Source organism: Chlorocebus sabaeus, chromosome 5, assembly GCF_047675955.1.
Source record: "Chlorocebus sabaeus isolate Y175 chromosome 5, mChlSab1.0.hap1, whole genome shotgun sequence".
NCBI classification, from domain to species: domain Eukaryota; kingdom Metazoa; phylum Chordata; class Mammalia; order Primates; family Cercopithecidae; genus Chlorocebus; species Chlorocebus sabaeus.
Window position 1 is genome coordinate 11519400 of NC_132908.1, and position 24978 is coordinate 11544377.

The 24978-nt window shown below is 46.2% G+C and overlaps 1 protein-coding gene and 1 long non-coding RNA gene across 7 annotated transcripts in view; one reads left to right on the forward strand and one right to left on the reverse strand.

Moving 5' to 3' along the window:
- The window catches only part of LOC119621174 (uncharacterized), a 65555-nt gene that overhangs the window by 31300 nt on the left and 9277 nt on the right, over positions 1 to 24978 (reverse strand). For 3 of the 6 annotated variants that reach the window (XR_012092917.1, XR_012092916.1, XR_012092913.1), the window contains exons 2-5: positions 18082 to 22228; positions 9429 to 9501; positions 6091 to 6192; positions 2211 to 2281 (exon numbers count right to left, since the gene is read on the reverse strand). This is a non-coding gene — a long non-coding RNA (uncharacterized lncRNA). Of the gene's footprint in view, positions 1 to 2210; positions 2282 to 6074; positions 6193 to 9428; positions 9502 to 18081; positions 22229 to 24978 lie in introns of all 6 variants that reach the window. The other 3 variants (XR_012092918.1, XR_012092915.1, XR_012092914.1) reach the window with 3 other exon arrangements.
- Positions 21885 to 24731, forward strand: TNFRSF17 (TNF receptor superfamily member 17). Its single transcript, XM_007986019.3, has 3 exons — positions 21885 to 22126; positions 22866 to 23012; positions 24232 to 24731. Exons 1-3 carry the CDS (start codon positions 22000 to 22002, stop codon positions 24507 to 24509), a joined length of 552 nt encoding a protein of 183 aa, XP_007984210.1. The 5' UTR covers positions 21885 to 21999; the 3' UTR covers positions 24510 to 24731.

Consider the following 24978-nt stretch of genomic DNA (forward strand, 5'->3'; position numbering starts at 1 on the left):
CTCTTGCTCTTGGCAGGCTCTCAGTCTCCATGCTCAGCTGGCTTCAGCCCAGGGGTACTAGGCACTAGGGGGTGGAGGACAGGTACCCTGCTGGCCAGGCCCCCAGGAGGGCTCCGCAGCTGGCCCTGCCTCCTCATTTAGGCAGCACCAGTTGTTGCCAAGATGGCTATTGTTTTTATTTTTAATTAATTATTATTATTATTCTTCTTTTGAGATGGAGTCTCGCTCTGTCGCCCAGGCTGGAGTGCAGTGGTGCGATCTCAGCTTACTGTAGCCTCCACTGCTTGGGGTTCAAGTGATTTTCCTGCCTCAGCCTCCCAAGTGGCTGGGATTACAGGTATGTGCCACCACACCTGTCTAACTTTTTTTTTTTTTTTGAGATGGAGTCTCGCTCTGTTGCCCAGGCTGGAGTGCAGTGGTGCGATCTCAGCTCACTGCAACCTCCACCTTCTGGGTTCAAGCGATTGTCCTCCCTCAGCCTCCCGAGTAGCTGGGACTACAGGCGTGTGCCACTGTGACCGGCTAAGTTTTGTATTTTTAGTAGAGACAGGGTTTCACCGTGTTAGCCAGGATGGTTTCCATCTCCTGACCTCATGATCCACCTGCCTTGGCCTCCCAAAGGCTGGGACTTCGTGAGCCACCACGCCCAGCCAACTTTTGTAGTTTTTGTAGAAACGGGGTTTCACTATGTTGGCCAGGCTGGTCTTGACCTCCTGGGCTCATCTGATCCTCCCGCCCCATCTGATCCGATCCCAAAGTGCCAGGATTACAGGTGTGAACCACCGCGCCTGGCCCCGTTGCCCTATTCTTGCTGTTGGACCTTGGGCAAGAGCTGTAACTTCTCAGCCTCAGCCTTAGCCTACTCATCTGTGGAATGGGAGTAATAATAAGAATTGCACCTACCTTACCACTTAACTGTCTGCAGCTTCCCCTCTGTCTCCATGGCAGTCTCTTCTCACGAAACCGGCAGAATGGGCTTTTTTTTTTTTTTTCTTATTTCTAAGATGGAGTCTCAGTCTGTCTCCCAGGCTGGAGTGCAGTGGTGCAATCTCGGCTCACTGAAACCTCCGCCTTCTGGGTTCAAGGGATTCTCCTGCCTCAGCCTCCTGAGTAGCTGGGATTACAGGTGCCCGCCACCACACCCAGCTAATTTTTCTATTTTTAGTAGAGTCGGAGTTTCACTATGTTGACCAGGCTGGTCTCCATCTCCTGACCTCTAGTGATCTGCCCTCCTTGGCTTACCAAAGTGCTGGGATTACAGGCATGAGCCACCGTGCCTTGCCTAAATTTTTTTGAGTGAATCATTTCCTTCACATCTAGTCCACTGTACCATTTAATCAACTTTAGCTTGTCTTGGGTTCATCACTCTAAATCCTGTCCATTGCTCCCACTGAATTATTATAACAGCTTTTCATCTACCTTTTCTCCTCTTTTTAACACAAATCTGATCTCACTTTTCTACTTTAAACTCTTTAGTTTTTACCCATTGCCCTACTCTTTTTGTTTTTTTTTTTTTTTTGAGACGGAGTCTCGCTTTGTCGCCCAGGCTGGAGTGCAGTGGCCAGATCTCAGCTCACTGCAAGCTCTGCCTCCCGGGTTTACGCCATTCTCCTGCCTCAACCTCCCAGAGTAGCTGGGACTACGGGTGCCCGCCACCTCGCCCGGCTAGTTTTTTGTAGTTTTTAGTAGAGACGGGGTTTCACCGTGTTAGCCAGGATGGTCTCAATCTCCTGACCTCGTGATCTGCCTGTCTCGGCCTCCCAAAGTGCTGGGATTACAGGCTTAAGCCACCGCGCCCGGCCACCCTACTTTTTTTTTTAAGACATGGTCTCTGTCACCCAGGCTGGAGTGCAGTGGCATGGTCATAGCTCACTGCTATCTCAAATTTTTAGGCTCAAGGAATCTGCCTGCCTCAGCCTTCTCAGTGGCTGGGACTACAGGTGTGTGCCACCAGGCCTGGGTAATTAAAAAAAATTTTTTTTAGTAGAGATGAGGTCTCACTACATTGCCCGGCTGGTCTTGAACTCCTGGGCTCATCTGATTCTCCCACCTCAGCCTCCCAAAATGCCGGGATTACAGGTGTGAGCCACTGCGCCTGGCCCTATTGCCCTATTCTTGCTGTTGGACCTTGGGCAAGAGCTGTAACTTCTCAGCCTCAGCCTTAGTCTACTCATCTGTGGAATGGGAGTAATAATAAGAATTGCACCTACCTTACCGGATTGACGAGAAGATCAGCTCGTTGCAAAACATGCAGCACAGCACCCAGCATCTCCCAAGAGCCCTGTGAATGGAAGCTTTCATTATTTAGGTCAGCATTTGTTTTGTATTGAAGCTAGACACAAGGCTATACAAAATGAATCCTCTGTGAGGATGGCAATAAGTGTTAGAAAAATCACATGTCCAAAGTGAACTTTTCCAATAACTGTTAAAATAATGAAAAAAGCAGAGTTTGCCTAGCATTTCGGCCTGTTGAAACGTGCAAGAGACATCTATTTTGAAAGCTTGAGTTTGCATATCATTAGATTCACAATGAAAACACATTAAGTAAAAGACTTAAAAGTAGGCTCACATTTACATTAAAATCATGTCGTCTGCACCATCGGCAGAATCTTAAATGTAGAAATAAAGGAATTCATTTTAATCACAGCTCCAAACTGATGCTCTCCATTTCCAAAAACCTCTTAATCAGGAAATTTCAAGAAAAAATATTTAAAATGCATGGTAACACTTTTCAGAGCAATTGCAAAATTTAATGTGTGCAAATTATTCATATATTCATAATTTTATTATCACATATCAGATTTGGGGAATCGAGTGCAAGGTAAAGGAAATACCTATTAGCTGCTAAAAAAAAAACCCATATGTGAAAAGAATTTGAATTTAAATATTGTAACTGCCATCCTATTGACTCAGAACTCTCACCAAAGCTCTCACTACTTAATAAGGTTGGCAGCTCTCATCGATTGGAAAGGCTAAATTGGTGGGAACCTTTCTGGTTTTTTTTTTTTTTTTTAAGACAGAGTCTCGCACTATTGCCCAGGCTGGAGGGCAGTGGTGCGATCTTGGCTCACTGCAATCTCCACCTCCCAGGTTCAGCCTCAGCCTCCCAAGTAGCTGGGATTACTCGTGCCCTCCACCATACACAGCTAATTTTTTGTATTTCTAGTAGAGAAGTGGTTTCACTGCGTTGGCCAGGCTGGTCTCAAACTCCTGACCTCATGATCCGCCTCAGTCAGGCTCCCAAAGTGCTGGGATTATAGGCGTGAGCCACTGCACCTGGCCCCTTTCTTTTTTAAAGAGCTTTCACAGAGTCAGACTTTCTGTAGAACTGAACCAAACCATGATGTGGCCAGCTGTTTTTCTGAAACTGCTTTTGTTTGATTTGGTAAATTTTAAAAATAGGTCCAGCGAGGAAGGGAATAAATGACTGAAAACGGAAATATGAACAGGCCTTGACGTTCTAGCCAGCCCAGGAGAGCTCTCAGCAAAGTGAGCATGCTGGTCATTATCATTTACTAAAATTAGAAATTCTCCTAAAAGTTAATAGGAGAAACAGAGAGGCTTTTGGCCAAAGCGCCATAGGCTGGGAGGGTAGAATTGAGGCCTCAGGCAGTGCTGTGGTTTGAATGTGTCCCCCAAAGTTCACGCATTGGAAACTCAATCCCTGGTTCAACAGTGTTGGGAGGTGAGATTTTTAAGAGGTGATTAAGTCATGAAGGATCTGAGCTCATGAATGGATGAATGCTAGGATCCTTCTAAAAAAATGAGTTCTAGGCCTGGCACGGTGGCTCACGCCTGTAATCCCAGCACTCTGGGAGGCTGAGACAGGCAAATCACTTGAGGTCGGGGGTTTGAGACCAGCCTGGGCAACATGGTAAGATCCTGTCTCTACTAAAAATACAAAAATTAGCCAGGTGGGGTGGCACGTGCCTGTAGTCCCAGCTAAGGCACGTGGGAGGCTAAGGCACAAGAATTGCTTAAATTTGGGAGGTAGAGGTTGCAGTGAGCTGAGATTGTGCCACTGCACTACAGCCTGGGCAACAGAGCGAGACTCCATCTCAAAAACAAAACAAAACAAACAAAAAATATATGTATACACATAGAAAACCTGTTCCCATAAAGACGTACATGACAGCTCATAGCAGCATTATTCATAATAGCTAGAAAGTGAAAATAACCCAAATACCCATGAACTGATGAATACATGAACAAAATTTGGTATATCCATAGAACAGACTATTATTCGGCCGTAGGAAGGACTGAAGTACTGATTCATGCTACAGCATAGATGAACCTTGAAATCATTATGTGAAGTGAAAGAAGCCGGACACAAAAGACCACCTACTGTATGATACTGTATGATTCCATTTGTATGAAATGTCCAGAATAAGCAAATCCACAGAGGAAGAAAGCAGGTTAGTGGTTGTCAGGGGCTGGAGGAGGCGGAATGGAGAGTGACTGCTAGTGGGGACAAGGTTTATTTTGGGGGTAATGGAAATGTTGTGGAATTAGGTAACCATGATTGATGCATGAGTCTATGAATATGCTAAAATTCACCTAATTATGTACTTTATTTATTTCTTTACTATTTTTTATTTTTGAGACAGGGTCTGGCTCTAATTGCCCACGTTTGTTCACTGTTGCCTCTGCCTCCTGGGCTTAAGCGATCCTCCCACCTCAGCCTCCCCTGAGTAGCTGGGACTACAGGTGTGTATCAATGTGCTTGGCTAATTTTTGTATTTTTCTTGGTAGAGACAGGGTTTTGCCATGTTGCCTAGGCTGGTCTCGGACTCCTAGGCTCAAGCGATCTGGCTGCCTCGGACTCCCAAAGTGCTGGGAGGCGTGAGCCACCCCACCCAACCATACACATTAAGAGAGTGATCTTGCTGGATGTGGTGGCTCATGCCTGTAATCTCAACACTTTGGGAGGCTGAGGCGGCAGGGTCCCTTTAGCCCAGGAGTTCAAGACCAGCCTCAGCAACAAAGGAAGATCCCCATCTCTACAAAAAAATTGAAATATTAACCAGGTGTGGTGGCGTACACCATTGGTCCCAGCTACTCAAGGAGGTTGAGGTGGGAGTATTGCTTGAGCCCAGGAGGTAGAGGCGGCACTGAACTATGATTGTGCCACTGCCCTCTAGCCTGGGCAACAGAATGAGACCTGTCTCAAAACCAAAAACAAAACCAAGAGTTATCTTTACAGTATGTGAATGATATCTCAAAGCTGGTATTAAAGTAAAATAAACTGGGCTGGGCATGGTGGCTCATGCCTGTAATCCCAGCACTTTGGGAGGCCTAGGCGGGAAGACTGCTTAAGCCCAGGAGTTCAAGACCAGCCTGGGAAACGTAGTGAGACTCCCGTCTCTGAAAAAAAAAAAAAAAATGTAGCCGAGCATGGTGATGTATACTTGTAGTCTCAGCTACTTGGAAGGCTGAGGAGGGATGACTGCTTGAGCCCTGGAGGTGGAGGCTGCACTGAGCTGTGATGCCACCACTGTACTTTAGTCTTTTTTATCTCAAAAAAAAAAAAAAAAAAAAAAAAGCCGAGTGTGGTGGTTCACACCTGTAATCCCAGCACTTTGGGAGGCCGAGGCGGGCAGATCACCTGAGGTTGGGAGTTTGAGACCAGCCTGACCAACACGGACAAACCCCATCTCTACTAAAAATACAAAATTAGCCAGGCGTGTTGGCAGGTGCCTGTAATCCCAGCTACTCGGGAGGCTGAGGCAGGAGAATTACTTGATCCTGGAAGGCGGAGTTTGCAGTGAGCCAAGATCACGCTGTTGCACTTCAGCCTGGGCAACAAGAGCAAAATTCCATCGCAAAAAAAAAAAAAGGAACCCGACCAAGCCTGCATGATCATAAAGGAACTTTTCCAGGACCCCAAATCACGGTGATTACTGCCTGTTTGAAAGTTCCCTGTGTTGTGCAGTTGCACTTGTATCTAAATGACAGCCCAAGTCAGGGAAAGAAAGTGTGCATTAGGCCGGGCGTGGTGGATCACGCCTAGGCAACATGGCAAAACCTTGTCTCTACGAAAAATACAAAAATTAGGTGGGTGTGGTGGTGTGCACCTGTAGTCCCAGGTACCTGGGAGGCCGAGGCAGGAGAATCACTTGAACCTGGGAGGGGGAGTCTGTAGTGAGCTCAGATCGCACCACTGTACTCCAGCCTGGACAATAGAGCGACACCCTGTCAAATAAACAAACAAATAAATAAATAAATAAATAGCGCTAGAAAGACAAACCAAACTGATTTAAGCAAAAAAGGAATGTAGGCCGGGTGCGGTGGCTCGAGCCTGTAATCCCAGCATTTTGGGAGGCCGAGACGGGTGGATCACGAGGTCAGGAGATCGAGACCACCCTGGCTAACCCGGTGAAACCCCGTCTCTACTAAAAAATACAAAAAAACTAGCCGGGCGAGGTGGCGGGCGCCTGTAGTCCCAGCTACTCGGGAGGTTGAGGCAGGAGAATGGCGTGAACCCGGGAGGCGGAGCTTGCAGTGAGCTGAGATCCGGCCACTGCACTCCAACCTGGGCGACAGAGCGAGACTCCGTCTCAAAAAAAAAAAAAAGAAAAAAAAGGAATGTATTGGCTCACATAACTCCAGCCACGGCTTGTTTCTCCCTCTTTACATCTCAGATCCAGCCTTCTGTTTCATGGCTCAATTTTGAGACCAAGTCTGGCCAGTGGGTCATGAAATGGTTGCAGCCACCCTCTCAGATTCAGTAGGAAAGGCAACAAGAGGTTCTTTCTCAAATGTCTCAGCAAAAAGCTTATTGTGGTTCAGGGACTCTGGTGAAGTTAACAGCTGCACCCATAGACTGGAGGCCAAGGGATGGTAATCGGTTATATTTTACAGTATTATGGGCACCACTGAAACTAGGCAGGTGATAGGATAAGGAGGAATGGTTGTTAAAGGCCCCACCAGAATCTCAATGACAGAGAATGTGGCAGGGATGGGTTCTAAACGGGTGCTACTAGAAACAGGGTGCATGGTTCTTGGGGTAGGGAGAGGGCAGGAGAAAAACAAGTTAGGATGCCTGCTCTAGGGAGTGTTTTGGGCTAATACCCTACAACAGGATATAGACTTACTTAACAAGTCAGGAGATCGAGACCATCCTGGCTAACACGGTGAAACCCCGTCTCTACTAAAAATAAAAAAAAATCAGCCGGGTGTGGTGGCACGTGCCTATAGTCCCAGCTACCCATGAGGGCCAGACAGGAGAATGGCGTGAACCCAGGAGGCGGAGCTTGCAGTGAGCTGAGATCATGCCACTGCACTCCAGCTTGGGTGACAGAGCGAGACTTGGTCTCAAAAAAAAAAAAACCAAAAAACAAAACAAGTCTCTACCAGATGGCTCCCATAGGCAAAACATTTGCTAGGTGATGGAGCAGAGGTTGATACAAACATGAATACTGGTCAATTTCTTTTCTGAAAAGCACCAGCCATCTAATGAAAGGGATGCTCTAACTCAGAATATAAGAATGGTAGTGATGGCCGGGTGCAGTGGCTCATGCCTGTAATCCCAGCACTTTAGTTGGCCGAGATGGGCTGATCACTTGAGGTCAGGAGTTCAAGACCAGTCTGTCCAACATGGCGAAACCTTGTCTTCACTAAAAACGTGAAAATTAGCCAGGCGTGGTGGCATGCAACTGTAATCCCAGCTACTCGGGAGGCTGAGACAGGAGAATCGCTTGAACCAGGGAGGCAGAGGTTGCAGTGAGCCAAGATCGCACCACTGTACTCTAGCCTGGGCAACAGAGTGAGACTGTCTCAAAAAAAAAAAAAAAAAAAGGGAAAGAAAAAATTAGCTGGGTGTGGTGGTGTGTGCCCATGGTCCCAGTTGCTCGGGAGGCTGAGGTGGGAGGATCACTTGAGCCCAAGTGGTCGAGGCTGCAGTGAGCTATGATCATGCCACTGCACTCCAGCCTGGGTGGCAGAGCAAGACTCTGTCTCAAAAAAAAAAAAAAAGGAAGAAACAAATTCAACTTATGAATTTTGGGGGGACCCAATTCTGCCCATAGCCCTCATTATTTATATCACTTTCCATCCTGCCTTTCTTCACTTTCCTTTTCTCTCATCGTTCCTGCCCTGTTTGCGTCTCCCAGATAAAGCATTAGCACTTCCATCCTTGCCTAAGGCTCCATTTCCCAGGGAATTTAGGCTAAGTGTCGTTAGAACACACACACACACACCACACATACACACACCACACACACGCACACACCACACACACACCCCTCCACCCCCACCCCTGCAGTTTAGCACCAAATCTATGTTCCTTGTCACCATAGAGTTAAGTGAAATAGTTTCTATGATGTAATTGGACCACAACACTCCCTTTCTCCAAATGCACCAGAGCCTCCCAGTGCACTGGGACTAAAATTCTGACTCCTAATCCTTCAGCGCCCTGCCTGATCGGTGACCTGCTCGCCCCTCTATTCTCACTTCCAACATGCTCCAGCCACCCAGGGCCTCTTACAGGTCCTCCAGCTCAACTGAGTCCCTCCTTGCCTCAGGGGTATCACTGTTACAGTCCCCTTTACCTAGGGCACTCTTCCCAGCTGGGTCACAGGGCTGCCTTCTCTCTACCTGATGGGTTCCAGACTGAATCTCACCTTCTGCATTTGTTTGCTAGGATCCTTGAGTAGAAGCTACAGAGAGAGCAGGGCCTTGCTGACACAGCCTGTGCTCGGCCTTCCAAAGTGCTGGGGTTACCGGCATGAGCCACTGAGCCTTGCCTATATGTTAAATTTATTTCCTTCCTTCCTTCCTTCCTTCCTTCCTTCCTTCCTTCCTTCCTTCCTTCCTTCCTTCCTTCCTTCCTTCCTTCCTTCCTCCCTCCCTCCCTCCCTCCCTTCCTCCCTTCCTCTTTCTTTCTTTCTTTCTTTCTCTTCTTTCTCTCCTTCCTTCCTTCCTCCCTCCCTCTCCCTCCCTCCCTGCTCCCCTCCCTCCCTCCCTCCCTCCCTCCCTGCCTTTCCTCCCTTCCTCCCTTCCTCCCTTCCTTCCTTCCTTCCTTCCTTCCTTCCTTCCTTCCTTCCTTCCTTCCTTCCTTCCTTCCTTCCTTCCTTCCTTCCTTCCTTCTTTCCCTGTAACAAAGGACCACAACTTTGGTGTCAAAAAAAAAAAAAAAAAGACTGGGCACAGTGGCTCATGCCTGTAATCCCAGCATTTTGGGAGGCTGAGGTGGGAGAATTACTTGAGCCCCAGAGTTCAGGATGACCCTGGACAACATAGTGAGACCCTATCTCTTAAAAAAAAAATTAGCCACACCATAACATGACCCACAACTGGGACACGTTATGGTGTCTGAGGCAGGAGGCCTGAGGCAGGAGGATCACTTGATCCCAGGAGTTTGAGTCCAGCCCAGGCAATATAGTGAGACTTGCCTCTGTAAATAAATAAATAAATAAATAAATACACACCTGTGGTCCCAGCTGCTTAGGGGGCTGAGGCAGGAGGATTCCTTGAGCTGTGACTGTGCCATTGCACTCCAGCCTGGGCAACAGAGTGAGATCCCATTTCAAACAAACAAACAAACAAACAAACAAACAAACATAGAATTAATTATCTCCCAACTCTGGAAGACAGAAGTCTGAAATCAAGGTGTCAGTAGGGGCTGGGTGCACTGGCTCATGCCTGTAATCCCAGCACTTTGGGAGGCCGAGGCGGGTGGATCATGAGGTCAGGAGATCGAGACCATCCTGGCTAACATGGTGAAACTCCATCTCTACTAAAAATACAAAAAAAATATAGCTCAGCATGGTGGCGGGCGCCTGTAGTACCAGCTACTCAGGAGGCTGAGGCAGGAGAATGGCATGAACCCGGGAGGCAGAGCTTGCAGTGAGCCGAGATTGCGCCACCGCACTCCAGCCTGGGCGACAAGGTGAGACTCTGTCTTCAAAAAAAAAAAAAGAAACAGAAATTAAAGTTCATAGCAGTTTTACTCATAATTTCCAAAACTTGGAAGCAACTGAGATGTTCATTAGTAGGTGAATGGATAACCAAACTGTGGTACATCTAGATGACAGAATATTACTCAGGGCTAAAAAGAAATAAGCTATCAAAGTGTGAAAAGACATGGAAGAAAGTTAAATGCATATTACTAAATGAAAAAAATACATCTGAAAAGGTGACATACTGGATCGGGCGCAGTGGCTCATGCCTGTAATCTCAGCACTTTGCGAGGCTGAGGAGGGCGGATCACGAGCTCAGGAGATCGAGACCATCCTGGCTAACACGGTGAAACCCTGTCTCTACTAGAAAAAAAAAAAAAAAAAAAAATTCGCCAGGTATGGTGGCGGACACCTGTAATCCCAGCTACTCGGGAGGCTGAGGCAGGAGAATGGTGTGAACCCAGGAGGCGGAGGTTGCAGTGAGTTGAGATCATGCCACTGCACTCAGCCTGGGTGACAGAGATACTCTGCCTCAAATAAATAAATAAATAAATAAAAAGGTGACATAATGTATGATTTCAAAGATGACATTCTGGAAAAGGCAAAACTATGGAGACAGTAAAAAGATCAGTCATTGCAGGGATTAGGTGGGGAGGGATGAGGAGAAAGGAAGCAGAAGAGTTTCAGGGCAGTAAAACTACTCTGTATGATTCTATGATGATGGATACATGTCACCAAGAGTGAACCCTAATGTAGACTACGGACTTGGATGACAATGATTTGGCACGTCACCAAGAGTGAACCCTAATGTAGACTATGGACTTGGATAACAATGATTTGGCAATGTAGGTTTGTTGATTGCAACAAATGTACTGTACTGCTGGGGGATTTTGATCATCAGGGATGCTGTGCATGTGTACAGGCAAGAGGTATATGGGATATCTCTGTACTTCCTTTTCAATTTTGCTGTGAATCTAAAACTACTGTAAAAAAAAAATAATAATAAAGTCAGGCTGAGTGTGGTGGCTCACGCCTGTAATCCTAGGACTTTGGGAGGCATGGACGGGAGGATCTCATGAGCCCAGAAGTTTGAGACCAGTCATGGGCAACATAGTGGGACCTCATCTCTACAAAAAAATTAAAAATTAGGCCGGGCGCGGTGGGTCACGCCTGTAATCCCAGCACTTTAGGAGGCCGAGGTGGGTGGATCACATGAGAGGTCAGGATTTCAAGACAAGCCTAGCCAACATGATCAAACCCCGTCTCTACTAAAAATACAAAAAATTAGCTGGGTGTGGTGGGCTCCTGTAATCCCAGCTACTCGGGAGGTTGAGGCTGGAGAATCGCTTGAACCAAGGAGGCAGAAGTTGCAGTGAGCCGAGATTGCACCACTGCACTCCAGCCTGAGTGACAAGAGCAAAACTCCGTCCCCCAGAAAAAGGAAAAAAGAAAAATTAAACTTCACCATAAGCCTTCCATTTGCCAACAGTCAAGGCACCCTGGAAATCAGAGTGAAGCCGCATTGAAAAATTCTAAAAAGCCGACAGAATGTGGCACTTCTGATAGCGTGGAGGGAAAGCAGTTCAGAGGAGCTGATCTTCAAAGGGAATCTTTGTGGAAAACGAGCAGAGAGCCTCGAGAATTGGCCCCATGTCAAATTAGCCTTTTCATGTTGGTAAGCAAATAAGGCTTCTGAGGAATGTGCAAAGATCTAAGTCCGAGGGAGAGGAAGGGAGGAAGAAGGTCTTTGCACTGGACTCTGCCTTTGCAGGACTCGCTGAGCAGGGCTCCTGGGCTCCCTACGTTTCAGACCCCAGCTCCAAACTGTTTCATCTCCAGCTCCCCTAAGTGCAAGGCTCACCTCCTTCAGGCTGTTTCACGTTGAAGAAGAAACTAACCTGTGTGCAGTTTATGGGTACGCCGGAGGGCCAGTATTTCTAACTTGTTGCCTGCTGTTCATTTGTGTTCTTGTTAGTTTTGTGTTCTTTTCAGGCTTCTTTCATTTTGAACTGCATGTACTAGAAAGGGTTTGCTCATTCATACAGAGATATAGTTATCATAAAGAAGTTTTTGCCAGGTGTAGTGGCCATGCCTGTAATCCTAGCACTTTGGGCAAGGTGGGCAGATTGCCTGAGGTCAGGAGTTTGAGACCAGCCTGGCCAACATGGTGAAACTCTGTCTCTACTAAAAATACAAAAATTAGCCAGGTGTGTTGGCACATGCCTGTAGTTCCAGCTACTCGGGAGACTGAGGCAGGAGAATTGCTTGAAGCTGGGAGGCGGAGGATGCAGTGAGCTGAGATTGCGGGACTGCATTTCAGCCTGGGTGACAGAGTGAGACTGTAGCTCAAAAAAATAAATAAATAAATTTTAAAAAATGAAGTTTTTAGTGCAAGTAAAGAGACAGTATTGTAGAGGAGTTAATGCAATGGCTTTGGACTCTATCAGTCAGGATAGATGAGGTTGTGCTGCAGTAACAAACACCACCCACATCTCAGGGGTTTATTTCTCATTCATAAAACATGTGTGTCTTAGTCTACTTGGGCTGCTATAATGAAATACTGGCTGGGCATGGCAGCTCACATCTGTAATTCCAGTACTTTGAGAGGCTGAGGCAGGAGGATCACTTGAACCCAGAAGTTTGAGACCAGCCTGGTAGAGGGAGACCCTGTCTCTATCAGGAAAAAAAAGATGGTTCAAGCCTGTAATCCCACCACTTTGGGAGGCTGAGGTGGGCAGATCACGAGGTCAGGATATTGAGACCATTCTGGCTAACACAGTGAAATCCTATCTCTACCAAAAATACAAAAACCAGCCGGGTGTAGTGGCAGGCGCCTGTAGTCCCAGCTACTCGGGAGGCTGAGGCAGGAGAATGGCGTGAACCCGGGAGGCAGAGCTTGCAGTGAGCCGAGATCATGCCACTGCACTCCAGCCGGGCAATAGAGTGAGACTCCGTGTCAAAAAAAAAAAAAAAAAAAAAAAAAAAAAAAAAAAAAAGTCCAGATGCAGTGGCTCATGTCTGTAATCCCAGCAATTAGCAATTTGGGAGGTGATGGCGGGCAGATCACTTGAGGTCAGGAGTTCAAGAGTAGCCTGGCCAAAGTGATGAAACCCCGTTTCTATTAAAAATACAAAAATGAGTTGGGCGTGGTGTGCTTCTGTAGTCCCAGCTATTTGGGAAGCTGAGGCAGGAGAAACACTTCAACCCAGGAGGTGGAGGTTGCAGTGAGCCGAGATTGCACCACTGCAGTTTAGGCCTGGGTGACAGAGAAAGACTCCACCTCAAAAAAAAAAAAAAAAAAAAAAAAAAAGAAAGAAAGAAAGAAAGAAAGAAAGAAAATAAATAAAAACAGAATACCATAGACTGTTGGCTTGAAGAACAGAGATTTATTTCTCACAGTTCTGGAGACTAGGAAGTCCCAAATCGATATGCTGACAAATGTAGGGCTTGGTGAGGGCTCGCCTCCTGTCCTGTAGACAGCCAGCTTCTCGCTGTGTCCTCACATGGACTTGTCTAGTTATGTGCTCACGGAGGGCTCTCATCTTTTTTGTTTTTATTTTTATTTTTTTGAGACAGATTCTCACTCTCTCATCCAGGCTAGGGTGCAGCAGTGCAATCACGGCTCACTGCAACCTCCGCCCCCAGGATTCAAGCAGTTCTCCTGCCTCAGCCTCCTGAGTAGCTGGGATGACACACACCACTATGCCTGGCTAATTTTTGTATTTTTACTAGAGACGGGGTTTCACCATGTTGGTCAGGCTGATCTTGAACTCCTGACCTCGTGATCTGCCCGCCTCAGCCTTCCAAAGTGCTGGGATTACAGGCATGAGCCACTGCACCTGGCCTTTTTTTGTGCGTGTCTTTTTTTTTTTTTCCAGACATGGAGTCTCGCTCTATTGCCCAGGCTGGAGTGCAGTGGTGTGATCTTGACTCACTACAACCTCTGCCACCCAGGTTCAAGTGATTCCCCTGCCTCAGCCTCCTGAGTAGCTGGGATTACAGGCATGTGCTATCATACCCAGCTAATTTCTGTATTTTTTTTAGTGGAGACAGGGTTTCACCATGTTGGCCAGGCTGGTCTTAAACTCCTGACCTCAAGTGGTCTGCCCGCCTCAGCCTCCCAAAGTGCTGGGATTACAGACCTGAGCCAACATGCCTGGCCCTTAAATCAGTAGACTTTGAACAAAGGACATTGCCCTCCATAATGTGGGTGGGCTTCATCCGATCAGTTGAAGGCCTTAAGAGCAAAGACCAACATTTCCTGAAAAAAAAAGGAATTCAGCCTCAAGACTGAAACACAGACACCCTCTCTGAGTTTCCGGCCTGCCTGGTTTGCCCTATGGATTTCAAACTCAGGACTGCAACATCCAATCTTATCTGGATTTTCAGTCTGCTGGCCTACCCTAAGGAGTTTGGACTTGCCAGCTCCTACAATTGCATGAAGCAATTCCTTAAAGTAAATCTCTGTCTCTAGCTCTATATCTTCTATTGGTTCTGTTTCTCTGGAGAATTCTACTGATACTTAGACATCCCCCAATTACAGAATCCCCCGCATATCCTGCCAACATCAGTTAAGCCGTGTTTTTGCAAACTCTCCCCAAATAACCTGACACAAATTCAAAGCCTATGATGAGAACTTTCTAACATTGTCTTTATTGAGTCACTCAGGACCGACTACTTAACTTGTGGGACCCAGTACACAATGAAAATGCCGGCTGGGTGCGGTGGCTCACTCCTGTAATTCCGACAGTTTGGGAGGCTGTGGTGGGCGGATCACCTGAGGTCAGGAGTTCAAGACCAGCCTGGCCAACATGGTGAAACCTCACCTCTACTAAAAACACAAAATTAAACTGGGTGTGGTATTGGGTGCCTGTAATCCCAGCTACTCAGGAAGGCTGAGGCAGGAGACGTGCTTGAACCTGGGAGGCGGAGGTTGCAGTGAGCCCAGATCACACCACTGCAGTCTAGCCTGGACGATACAGCGAGACTCTGTTAAAAAAAAAAAAAAAATTCGTAGGCCAGGCATGGTGGCTCATGCCTATAATCCTAGCACTTTGGGAGGCCAAGTGGGGTGGATGGCTTGAGTCTAGGAGTTTGAGACCAGCCTGGGCAACACAGCGAGATCCCCATCTCTGCAAAAAATAAAGTTAAATAAAAAACCTAGCCAGGCAAGGTGGCATGTGCCTGTAGTCCCAGCTACTCAGAGGACTGAAGTGGGATGATGATCACTTGGGCCAGGGAGGTTGAGGCTGCAGTGAGCTTTGATCTCATTAACAGAGTGAGACCCTATCTCAAAAGCAAAGCAAAATAAGAAAGCCTGTAGGTTGAAAATATCAAGGTTAAAGAGGTGGTAACAGTTAGGGTTGGTTTGGGGAGCTGAGCCACCGTGGGTGAGTGTTATGGGATAAGGGAAGGAATGAGACTTTGCACAATTATTGCAGGATATGGGGAGGTGAAGATGCGGGAGTGGGACCAGAGGAGTCACCAATCAGTGGATCTAGAAGTCAGGAATGTCTGTTTGCCAAAGTGGGGCTTTGCAGGGGGAGCTCGTGGAGAGGTTTAGGTTGCCCTGTATGGCTCTTGCCTCAGTGAATGGGCAGCCAAGCATTTGGTGCTGGGGCTCAGGCCATGGCAGAAGAAGCTATTAATGACTTTGAGAGTTTCCAGCACCACTTTTCTTCCTTAGAGCTGTGAGTAACAAGTGAAGCTTGAGGCAGGCGTGAGTACTGGATTCCTCTCTGTTCTTTCCATGTCATACGAGGGCAAACACAGTACTCTTTTGGTGATGTGATTACATCAGCATCAGTCTCATAAAACTTTAAAAAAAAATCCTTGTTTCAAAATCATGCTCCTAGCCAGGCACAGTGGCTCCCACTTCCCAGGCTGAAGTGGGAGAATTGCTTGAGGCCAGGAGTTCAAGACTTGCCTGGGCAACAGGGCAAGACCCGGCCTCTAAAAAAAATTAAAAAGAAAAAAAATTGCTGTGCATGGTGGTGTACTACCGTAGTCCCAGCTAATTGGGAGGCTGGGGCGGGAGGATTGTCTGAGCCTAGGAATTTCAGGCTGCAGTGAGCTGTGATTACACAACTACACTCCAACCTGGGTGACAGAGGGAGATCCTGTCTCAAAAAAAAAAAATATATATATCATATTATTAAAAAAAAGTATTCAAACACTACTAAAGATTTTTCAGTAAAAAGTGAGTCTTTTTCTTTCTTTAGATTTTGTCTATTGCCAGAGACTATCAGTCTTCTTTCTATCTTTGCAAATAAAGCCTCTGTTTACATCTGTCTATTCAGACGCTACCTATTTTATTTTTTTAAATTTTATTTTATTTGAGACAGAGTCTTGCTCTATTGCCCAGGCTGGAGTGTAGTAGCACACAACCATGGTTCACTGCAGCCTCAACCTCCTAGCCTCAGGTGATCCTCCTGCCTCAGCCTCCCCAGTAGCTGGGACCACAGGCACGCACTACCACACCTAGCTAATTTTTAAATTATTTGTAGAGAAAGGGTCTCTCTGTGTTGCCCAGGCTGTCTCTAACTACTGGGCTCAAGTGATCCTTCTACCTCGGGCTACCAAAATGCTGGCATTACAGGTGAGAGCCACGGTGCCCAATCTGTACTTCGTGTTTTTCACTTAGCGATTTATCTTTCATATGAGAACACATCTGTCTCATTCTTTTTGATGGCCATAGTCTTCCATTGTGAGGCTCCCAGTGACAAACAGTTAGGTTGTTCTAGGCTCTAATGAATAGATATGATGCCGCAGTGAACTACACTGTACATGTGATTTTAAGTACCTGAGCAAGTATATCTGTCAGACACAATAGTGTTTTCTTTTTTTTTTTTTTTTTTTTTTTTTGAGACGGAGTCTGGCTCTGTCGCCCAGGCTGGAGTGCAGTGGCCGGATCTCAGCTCACTGCAAGCTCCGCCTCCCGGGTTTACGCCATTCTCCTGCCTCAGCCTCCCGAGTAGCTGGGACTACAGGCGCCGCCACCTCGCCCGGCTAGTTTTTTGTATTTTTTAGTAGAGACGGGGTTTCACCGTGTTAGCCAGGATGGTATTGATCTCCTGACCTCGTGATCCACCCGTCTCGGCCTCCCAAAGTGCTGGGATTACAGGCTTGAGCCACCGCGCCCGGCCACAATAGTGTTTTCTTTCCAAAGAGTTATCAAAGCTTTCTTCCTCTGGCTTCTCCTGGCTTCCCAGGTATGGCTTTTTTTTTTTTTTTTTTTGAGACGGAGTCTCGTTCTGTCGCCCAGGCGGGAGTGTGCAGTGGCACGATCTCAGCTCACTGCAACCTCTGCCTCCCGGGTTTAAGCAATTGTCCTGCCTCAGACTACCAAGTAGCTAGGATTACAGGCGCGCACCACCATGCCCGGCTAATTTTTTGTATTTTTGGTAGAGACGGAGTTTCACCATGTTGGCCAGGCTGGTCTCGAACTCCTGACCTCAGGTTATCTGCCGGCCTTGGCCTCCCAAAGTGCTGGGATTACAGGTGTGAGCCACGGCGCCTGGCCTGAGGCATGGCTCCTATTGGTTGCCTCCTCTTCCTCACTACTCCTTAAATATCTACCATCTGGCTTGCATGAGGGACACACTCAAAGGCCACCGATGACCTGATTCTTTAGTGCATCACCCCGATCTTCCTATAGAATTTGACTCCACCCCCTAACTCAGGCTAAAATCTCTCCTTGCTTGACTATTACGGGAGTTTTTTTTTTTTTTTTTTTGAGGCAGGTCTCACTCTGTAGTCCAGACTGCAGTGCAGTGGTGCAGTCTTGGCTCACTGCAACCTCTGCTTCCCAGGATCAAACGATCCTCCTGCCTCAGCCTCCCAAGTAGCTGGGATTACAGGTGCACACCACCACACCTGGCTAATTTTTGTATTTTCAGTACAGATGGGGTTTCACGACGTTGGCCAGGCTGCTCTCGAACTACTGACCTCAGGTGATCTGCCCGCCTCAGCCTCCCAAAGTGCTGGGATTACAGGCATGAGCCACCGCACCTGGCCTGGGAGATAATTTTTGTTCTCTCCCTATTTCTCTAATCATGTTTCTCCTGTCTCCTTTGCCTGTCTTCCAAAGGTCAGCTATCTGGCAGAGGCTGAGGAAGTGGAGCCTCCTGGGCCAGCTGCTTCAGCTTCTCCCTGTCCTGCCAAGGCAGCCTCACCCACTTACCTCACTGCCTGGACCCCAGAGGAATTTGAGGTTTTGATCAGTATCTAAGTTCAAGATCTTTCCTAGGCTCAAGTCCTGCATTTAAAAAAACAAAAAAAAGTGTTGTTTTAAATTTCTGCATTTTATTTTCATGATTTTAGCATTTATTATGTACTACTTTAAAAATACAAAAAGCAGCCAGGCGCAGTGGCTCACACCTGTAATCCCAGCACTTTGGGAGGCCAAGGTGGGTGGATCACTTGAGGTCAGGAGTTTGAGACCAGCCTGGCCAACACAGTGAAACCCCATCTCTACTAAAAATACAAAAACTAGCCAGGCCTGGAGGCATGCACCTGTAATCCCAGCTACTAGGGAGGCTGAGGCAAGAGAATGGCTTGAACCCTGGAGGTGGATGTTGCAGTGAGCCGAAATTTCGCCACTGCACTCCAGCCTGGGTGACAGAGTGAGACTCTGTCTCAAAAAAAAAAAAAAAAGCAAGGTATGAACAGTTGTATAATATGCTCTAGCTGCCTCCTGGGTGGATACAAATACAATAGGTAGGGTCTGAATAGACAGACATAAACAGAGGGTCTATTTGGAAAGGCAGAAGACTGATAGTATTGACTGGGCGCTGTGGCTTACACTTGTAATCTCAGTACTTTGGGAGGCTGAGGCAGGAGGATCACTCGAGCTCAGGAGTTCAAGACCAACATGATGAAATCTCATCTCTACAAAACATGGGCAACATGATGAAATCTCATCTCTACAAAAAAAAAAATACAAAAATTAGCTGGGCATGGTGGCATGTGCGTACTTCTAGCTACTCAGCTGAGGTGGGAGGATGGCTTGAGCCCAGAAGGTGGAGGCTGCAGTGAGCCCTGATGGTGTCACTGCACTCCAGCCCGGGCAACAGAGCAATACCCTGTCTTTAAAAAAAAAAAAAAAGGCCGGGCGCGGTGGCTCATGCCTGTAATCCCAGCACTTTGGGAGGCCGAGGTAGGCGGATCACGAGATCAGGAGATCGAGACCATCCTGGCTAACATGGTGAAACCCTGTCTCTACTAAAAATACAAAAACAAAATTAGCCGGACGTGGTGGTGGGCGCCTATAGTCCCAGCTCCTCTGGAGGCTGAGGCAGGAGAATGGTGTGAACCCGGGATTCGGAGCTTGCAGTAAGCCGAGATAGAGCCCTTGCACTCCAGCCTGGGTGGCAGAGTGAGACTCTATCTCAAAAAAAAAAAAAAAAAAAAAAAAAAAAAAAAGAGAAAGAAGACTGATAGTAATTACTTTACTGCTTCTGGCAAGAGATAGGAAATCTAGGGTAGGAAAAGACTTACTTTTCATTAAAAAATCTTTGGTACTGTTTGAATACTTATTTTTTCATAATATTAATTTTAAAAATAAGAATTATCAATGGCTAGGCATGATGGCTCATGCCTGTAATTCCAGCACTTTGGGAGGCCAAGGCGGGTACATCACGAGGTCAGGAGATCAAGACCATCCTGGCCAACAAGGTGAAACCCTGTCTCTACTAAAAATACAAATGAGAGCTGGCTGTGGTGGTGTGCGCCTGTAATCCCAGCTACTTGGGAGGCTGAGGCAGGAGAATCGCTTGAACCAGGGAGGCAGGGGTTGCAGATCCAGTGTACCCCAGCCTGGCGACAGAGTGAGACTCCGTCTCAAAAAAAAAAAAAAAAAAATTATCAGCCAGGCAAGGGGGCTCATGTCTGTAATCCCAGCAGTTTGGGAGGCCAAGGTGGGTGGATCACCTGAGGTCAGGAGTTCCCAGCCTGACCAACATGGTGAAACCCTATCTCTACTAAAAATGGAAAAATTAGCTGGGCGTGGTGGCACATGCCTGTAATCCCAGCTACTCAGGAGGCTGAGGCAAGAGAATCACTTGAACCTGGGAGGTGGAGGTTGCAGTGAGCCGAGATTGTGCCACTGCACTCCAGCCTGGGCAACAAGAGTGAAATTTCAGCTCATAAAAAAAAAAAAAAAAAAAAAAAGGAATACTTTTTTAAAGGATGGGGTGCTTGGAGGATGAAATAAAGTAGAAAGGATGGCAGGTTTCCTTGGCACACTCCTTGGGCCTTAAGAAAGTGTAAAGAATAACAAAAATACAACAAAAGCAAAACAACAAATATCAATGTTTCCACCACTCAGCTTAATAAAGAAAATATAATAAACACAGGTGGAGTCTCTTTTGTGCTCCCCTTCTTCCCCACCACTCACCCCAGAGATAATCACTATACTGAATTAGGAGTTTGTCATTCCCTCAAATTTTAACTGAGTCCTGCATTTCTGACAAACCTCTGGACGTCTCTATACAGGTATTTCACTCAGTATAGTTAAAAGCAAATTCAAGACGGCCTTAGTGGCTCACACCTATAATCCCAGCACTTTGGGAGGCCGAGGTGGGTGGATCACTTGACCCCAAGTGTTTGCAAGCAACCTGGGAAACATGGCAAAAACCCATCTCTACAAAAAATACAAAACTTACCAGGTATGCTGGCGCATGTCTGTAGTCCCAGCTACTTGGAAGGTTGGGGTGGGAAGATCGCCTGAACCCAGGAGGTGGAGGCTGCAGTGAGCTGTGATCGTGCCACCGCACTCAGCCTGGGCGACAGAGTGAGACCCTGCCCCCCCGCCCCCCAAAAAAAAGGCAATTTCAAGTAATCCATTTATGTAAACAGAAAAATGCACTATATAAATCTATCTAGAATTCAGGGATCATTGAAACAAGAGACATCACTTCAGCAGGCCTGTTTGCAACTTCTGGGATATACTAGGTGTTAGCAGTGATTACTTGTGGATGCTTAGACTGTGGATTTTTAAAATGGTTTTTTATCTGCTCATCTGTATTTGTAAATTTTCAACAATGGAACATAGATTATTGCATTATTATTATAATACCCCAAACCTATCTTCCCTTCAGCCCTCTTTCCACGAGCTCTTACCCTAAATGTCTTTTTTTCTGTCAGTGGCATTTTGAGTCTTCCTTAGTGCATCACCTCTGATCTTCCTGTAGGGTTTTTGTGTTTTTTTTTGAGATAGAGTCTTGCTCTGTCACCCAGGCTGGAGCATAGTGGCATGATCTCAGCTCACTGCAACCTCCGCCTCCCGGGTTCAAGCACATCTCCCTGACTCAGCCACCTGAGTAGCTGGGATTATAGGTGCCTGCCACCATGCATGGCTAATTTTTGTATTTTTAGTAGAGACGGGGTTTTCACCATGTTGGCCAGGCTGTTCTGGAACTCCTGATGTCAAATGATCCATCCACCTTGGCCTCCCAAAGTGCTGGGATTACAAGAGTGAGCCACAGCGCCCAGCCCACATCCGACTAATTTTTAAAATGTTTTTGTAAAGACAGGGTTTCACCATGTTGCCCAGGCTGGTTTTGAGCTCCTGGGCTCAAGCAATCATTTTGCCTTGGCCTCCCAAAGTCCTGGGATTACAGTTGTGAGCCCCTGCGCCTGGCCTCAATGTTAAGATCTTAAGGGGCACAGCACAGACCTTGTCTTGTCTATCTCCCTGGCGCCTCTCACACAGTACAGCTCATTAACAGATGTTCCAGAAACTGTTACTGAACACGGCTCGATGCCGTGGGCTTGTCTGCATCTTGCAACTGTCACCTGGCTGAGAAATTTCTTCTATAAATAGCAGTTTCTGTTTCAGATGTGATTTGCCCCGATATTTACACCCCGTCTCTTACCCCATCCACGACTCAAACTTAGAAACCTGTATTAGATGTGGTATTCAAATCCTTAGCTGCCGCGAAGAAACAGACGGCCCCGTAAGAACCCACGAAGCAGGCCAAGTTCATAGTTCTTGACATTCTAGCTGCTCTTGCTGCATTTGCTCCGGAATTCTTGTGGAGATATTACTTGTCCTTCCAGGCTGTTTTTTCTGTAGCTCCCTTGTTTTCTTTTTGTGATCATGTTGCAGATGGCTCGGCAGTGCTCCCAAAATGAATATTTTGACAGTTTGTTACATGATTGCAAACCTTGTCAACTTCGATGTTCTAGTACTCCTCCTCTAACATGTCAGCGTTATTGTAATGCAAGTAAGTAATATTGCTTGAACGATTATTCATTGGTGTGAATTCTTCTGTCTCTATGGACTGCTTATTCAGAGAATCAACAAAATGGGCATGATGGTGAGTTTTCTTGAATCAAAAAGAGAAAGGAAGCAAGGCAATAATTTTAACATTTACGGAAACAACGTAATTATTTGTAACTGAACTCGATATGATTCAGCACTATTGGCAACATAGATTTTTTTAAAAAATCAGCTCTTGTAGTTAAGTGATATTTAGAATTTAAAAGTCAATGTTCATTAATTAAGGTGATTGAATGGAAAATATCCATACTTGATTATTTTGCTATCAAAATAATCCATAATTGATTATTTTAGCAAAATAATCAAGTATGACAGCCGGGTGTGGTGGCTCACACCTGTAATCCCAGCACTTTGGGAGCCTGAGGCGGGTGGATCACCTGAGGACAGGAGTTTGAGACCAGGCTGGCCAACGTGGTGAAACCCACTCTTTACTAAAAATACAAAAATTAGCTGGGTGTGGTAGTGCAGGTCTGTAATCCCAGCTACTCGGGAGGCTGAGGCAGGAGAATCGCTTGAACTCAGGAGGCGGAGGCTGCAGTGACCTGAGATCACGCCACTGCACTCCAGCCTGGGCAACAGAACAAGACTTTATCTCAAAATAAATAAATAAATAAATAATAACAATAAAGTATGTGAATATTATGTTATCAGCTCATTATCTGTCTGACATTCTTTTCATAAAGGTATGACCAATTCAGTGAAAGGAATGAATGCGATTCTCTGGACCTGTTTGGGACTGAGCTTGATAATTTCTTTGGCAGTTTTCGTGCTAACGTTTTTGCTAAGGAAGATGAGCTCTGAACCATTAAAGGATGAGTTTAAAAACACAGGTTGGTTTGATGGTGAATCTTTGAAATCTGTTTCCAGGGGATGGCTATTGTGAGTTTCAGTTCCTTTTCTTTTTTTAGCATTGACTATTTCACTTCATTACAGCCCTTTTGAATGTGTTTGAGCATAGTTATATTAAATGAGCTTGGTAGAGGTGAGCCATCTTCACTCTGATTTTGACACCTTGGCAGATTTTCTACAATGTCAGCCTTCCCCAGGATTCTTCCCTTGTTAATTACTCTATTGAAAGTACTAAGGCTTTCTTGGGAAACATCAGTCTCTTTGTCTGAAGTTGGCACATCGATTAAATGCCACATTATCAGAAACTCCTAGCCAGGTCTGCTACTGTCAGGAAAAGCATATTTGTCAAGATCTAAGGCCGTGTTATTATACAAATATGTGTTGTTTGCTTGGGTGAACACTTTACTACAGAAAAATGTTAGAAATGAATAACCACTTGCTCCTGAATTATTCGAGGAATCATCTAAAAAATAATTATCTTTTTTAAGCAATAGAGAACCAGTCCCAGGAAAATGAATGTTCTACTTAAGTGCCTCTTAAGATAAAAATACTTCTGCAGCACCTTTGCTCATGATTGGATTCCCTAGTATGTACAACCACTGCCCTATTTTTGTATGCATTTATGTATGTATGTATGTATTTATTTATTTAGAGACGGAGTCTCGTTCTGTCGCCCAGGCTGGAATGCAGTGGCGTGATCTCAACTCACTACAGCCTCTGCCTCTGGGTTCAAACGATTCTCCCACCTCAGCCTCCTGAGTAACTGGGACTATAGGCATGTGCCACCACGTCCGACTAATTTTTGTACTTTTTGGTAGAGACAGGGTTTCATCATGTTGGCCAGGATGCTCTCAAGTTCCTGACCACAAGTGATCTGCCCTCCTCGGCTTCCCAAAGTGCTGGGATTACAGATGTGAGCCACCGTGCCCAGCACATACTCATTCTTTTTTACTGAAAAGATCTGTTTCAAGCTGGGTGTGGTGGCATGGAGCTGTAGTCCCAACTACTCTGGAGGCAAACGTGGGAGGATTGCTTGAGCCCAGGAATTTGAATGTAGCCTGGCAACATAGTAAGACCCCATATCTAAAAAACGAAAAAATCTCTCTCACATTGCTTTGAGTCCCGCTGTGTATTGGTAAGACTCTCACGACCACACACTCTGTCAAGTTTAGGTTAATGTTTCTGTTTCTGCATAATCAGGATCAGGTCTCCTGGGCATTGCTAACATTGACCTGGAAAAGAGCAGGACTGGTGATGAAACTGTTCTTCCAAGAGGCCTGGAGTATACGGTGGAAGAATGTACCTGTGAAGACTGCATCAAGAACAAACCAAAGGTCGATTCTGACCATTGCTTTCCACTCCCAGCCATGGAGGAAGGCGCAACCATTCTCGTCACCACGAAAACGAAAGACTATTGCAATAGCCTGCCAGCTGCTTTGAGTGTTATGGAGATAGAGAAATCAATTTCTGCTAGGTAATTAACCATTTCAACTCATGCAGTGCCACTTTAAAAATCTTTTGTTGGAATAGATGATGTGTCAGATCTCTTTAGGATGACTATATTTTTCAGTTGCTGATATAGCTTTTTGTCTAACCATGGAAACTCTTTATGTTAGATATATTTCTCTAGGTTACTGTCAGGAGCTTAATGGTAGAAACTTCCCTGGTTTCATGATTAAACTCTTTTTTTTTTTCCCTGACATCTAAGTTTTTATTAACGTGAGTTTTAAAAAACAAGCATGTATACCAGTGTGGGGGGTGAGGGTGGGAGAGAAAGGTGGGACAGGGGGAGAGAATTCTAATCTATTGATAATAAAGCTCCAGTTTTGGCCAGGCATGGTGGCTCACGCCTGTAATCCCAGCACTTTGAAAGGCTGAGGCAGGCAGACTACCTGAGATTAGGAATTCGAGACCAGCCTGGCCAACATGGTAAAACCCTGTCTCTAC

Bases quoted from the DNA above. Each gene is read 5' to 3' on its own strand.
- TNFRSF17 (XM_007986019.3), top strand. From the start codon at position 22,000: ATGTTGCAGATGGCTCGGCAGTGCTCCCAAAATGAATATTTTGACAGT. The intron at 22,127-22,865 runs GTAAGTAATATT...CTTTTCATAAAG, and splicing joins TCAGCGTTATTGTAATGCAA to GTATGACCAATTCAGTGAAA. The intron at 23,013-24,231 runs GTTGGTTTGATG...CTGCATAATCAG, and splicing joins GGATGAGTTTAAAAACACAG to GATCAGGTCTCCTGGGCATT.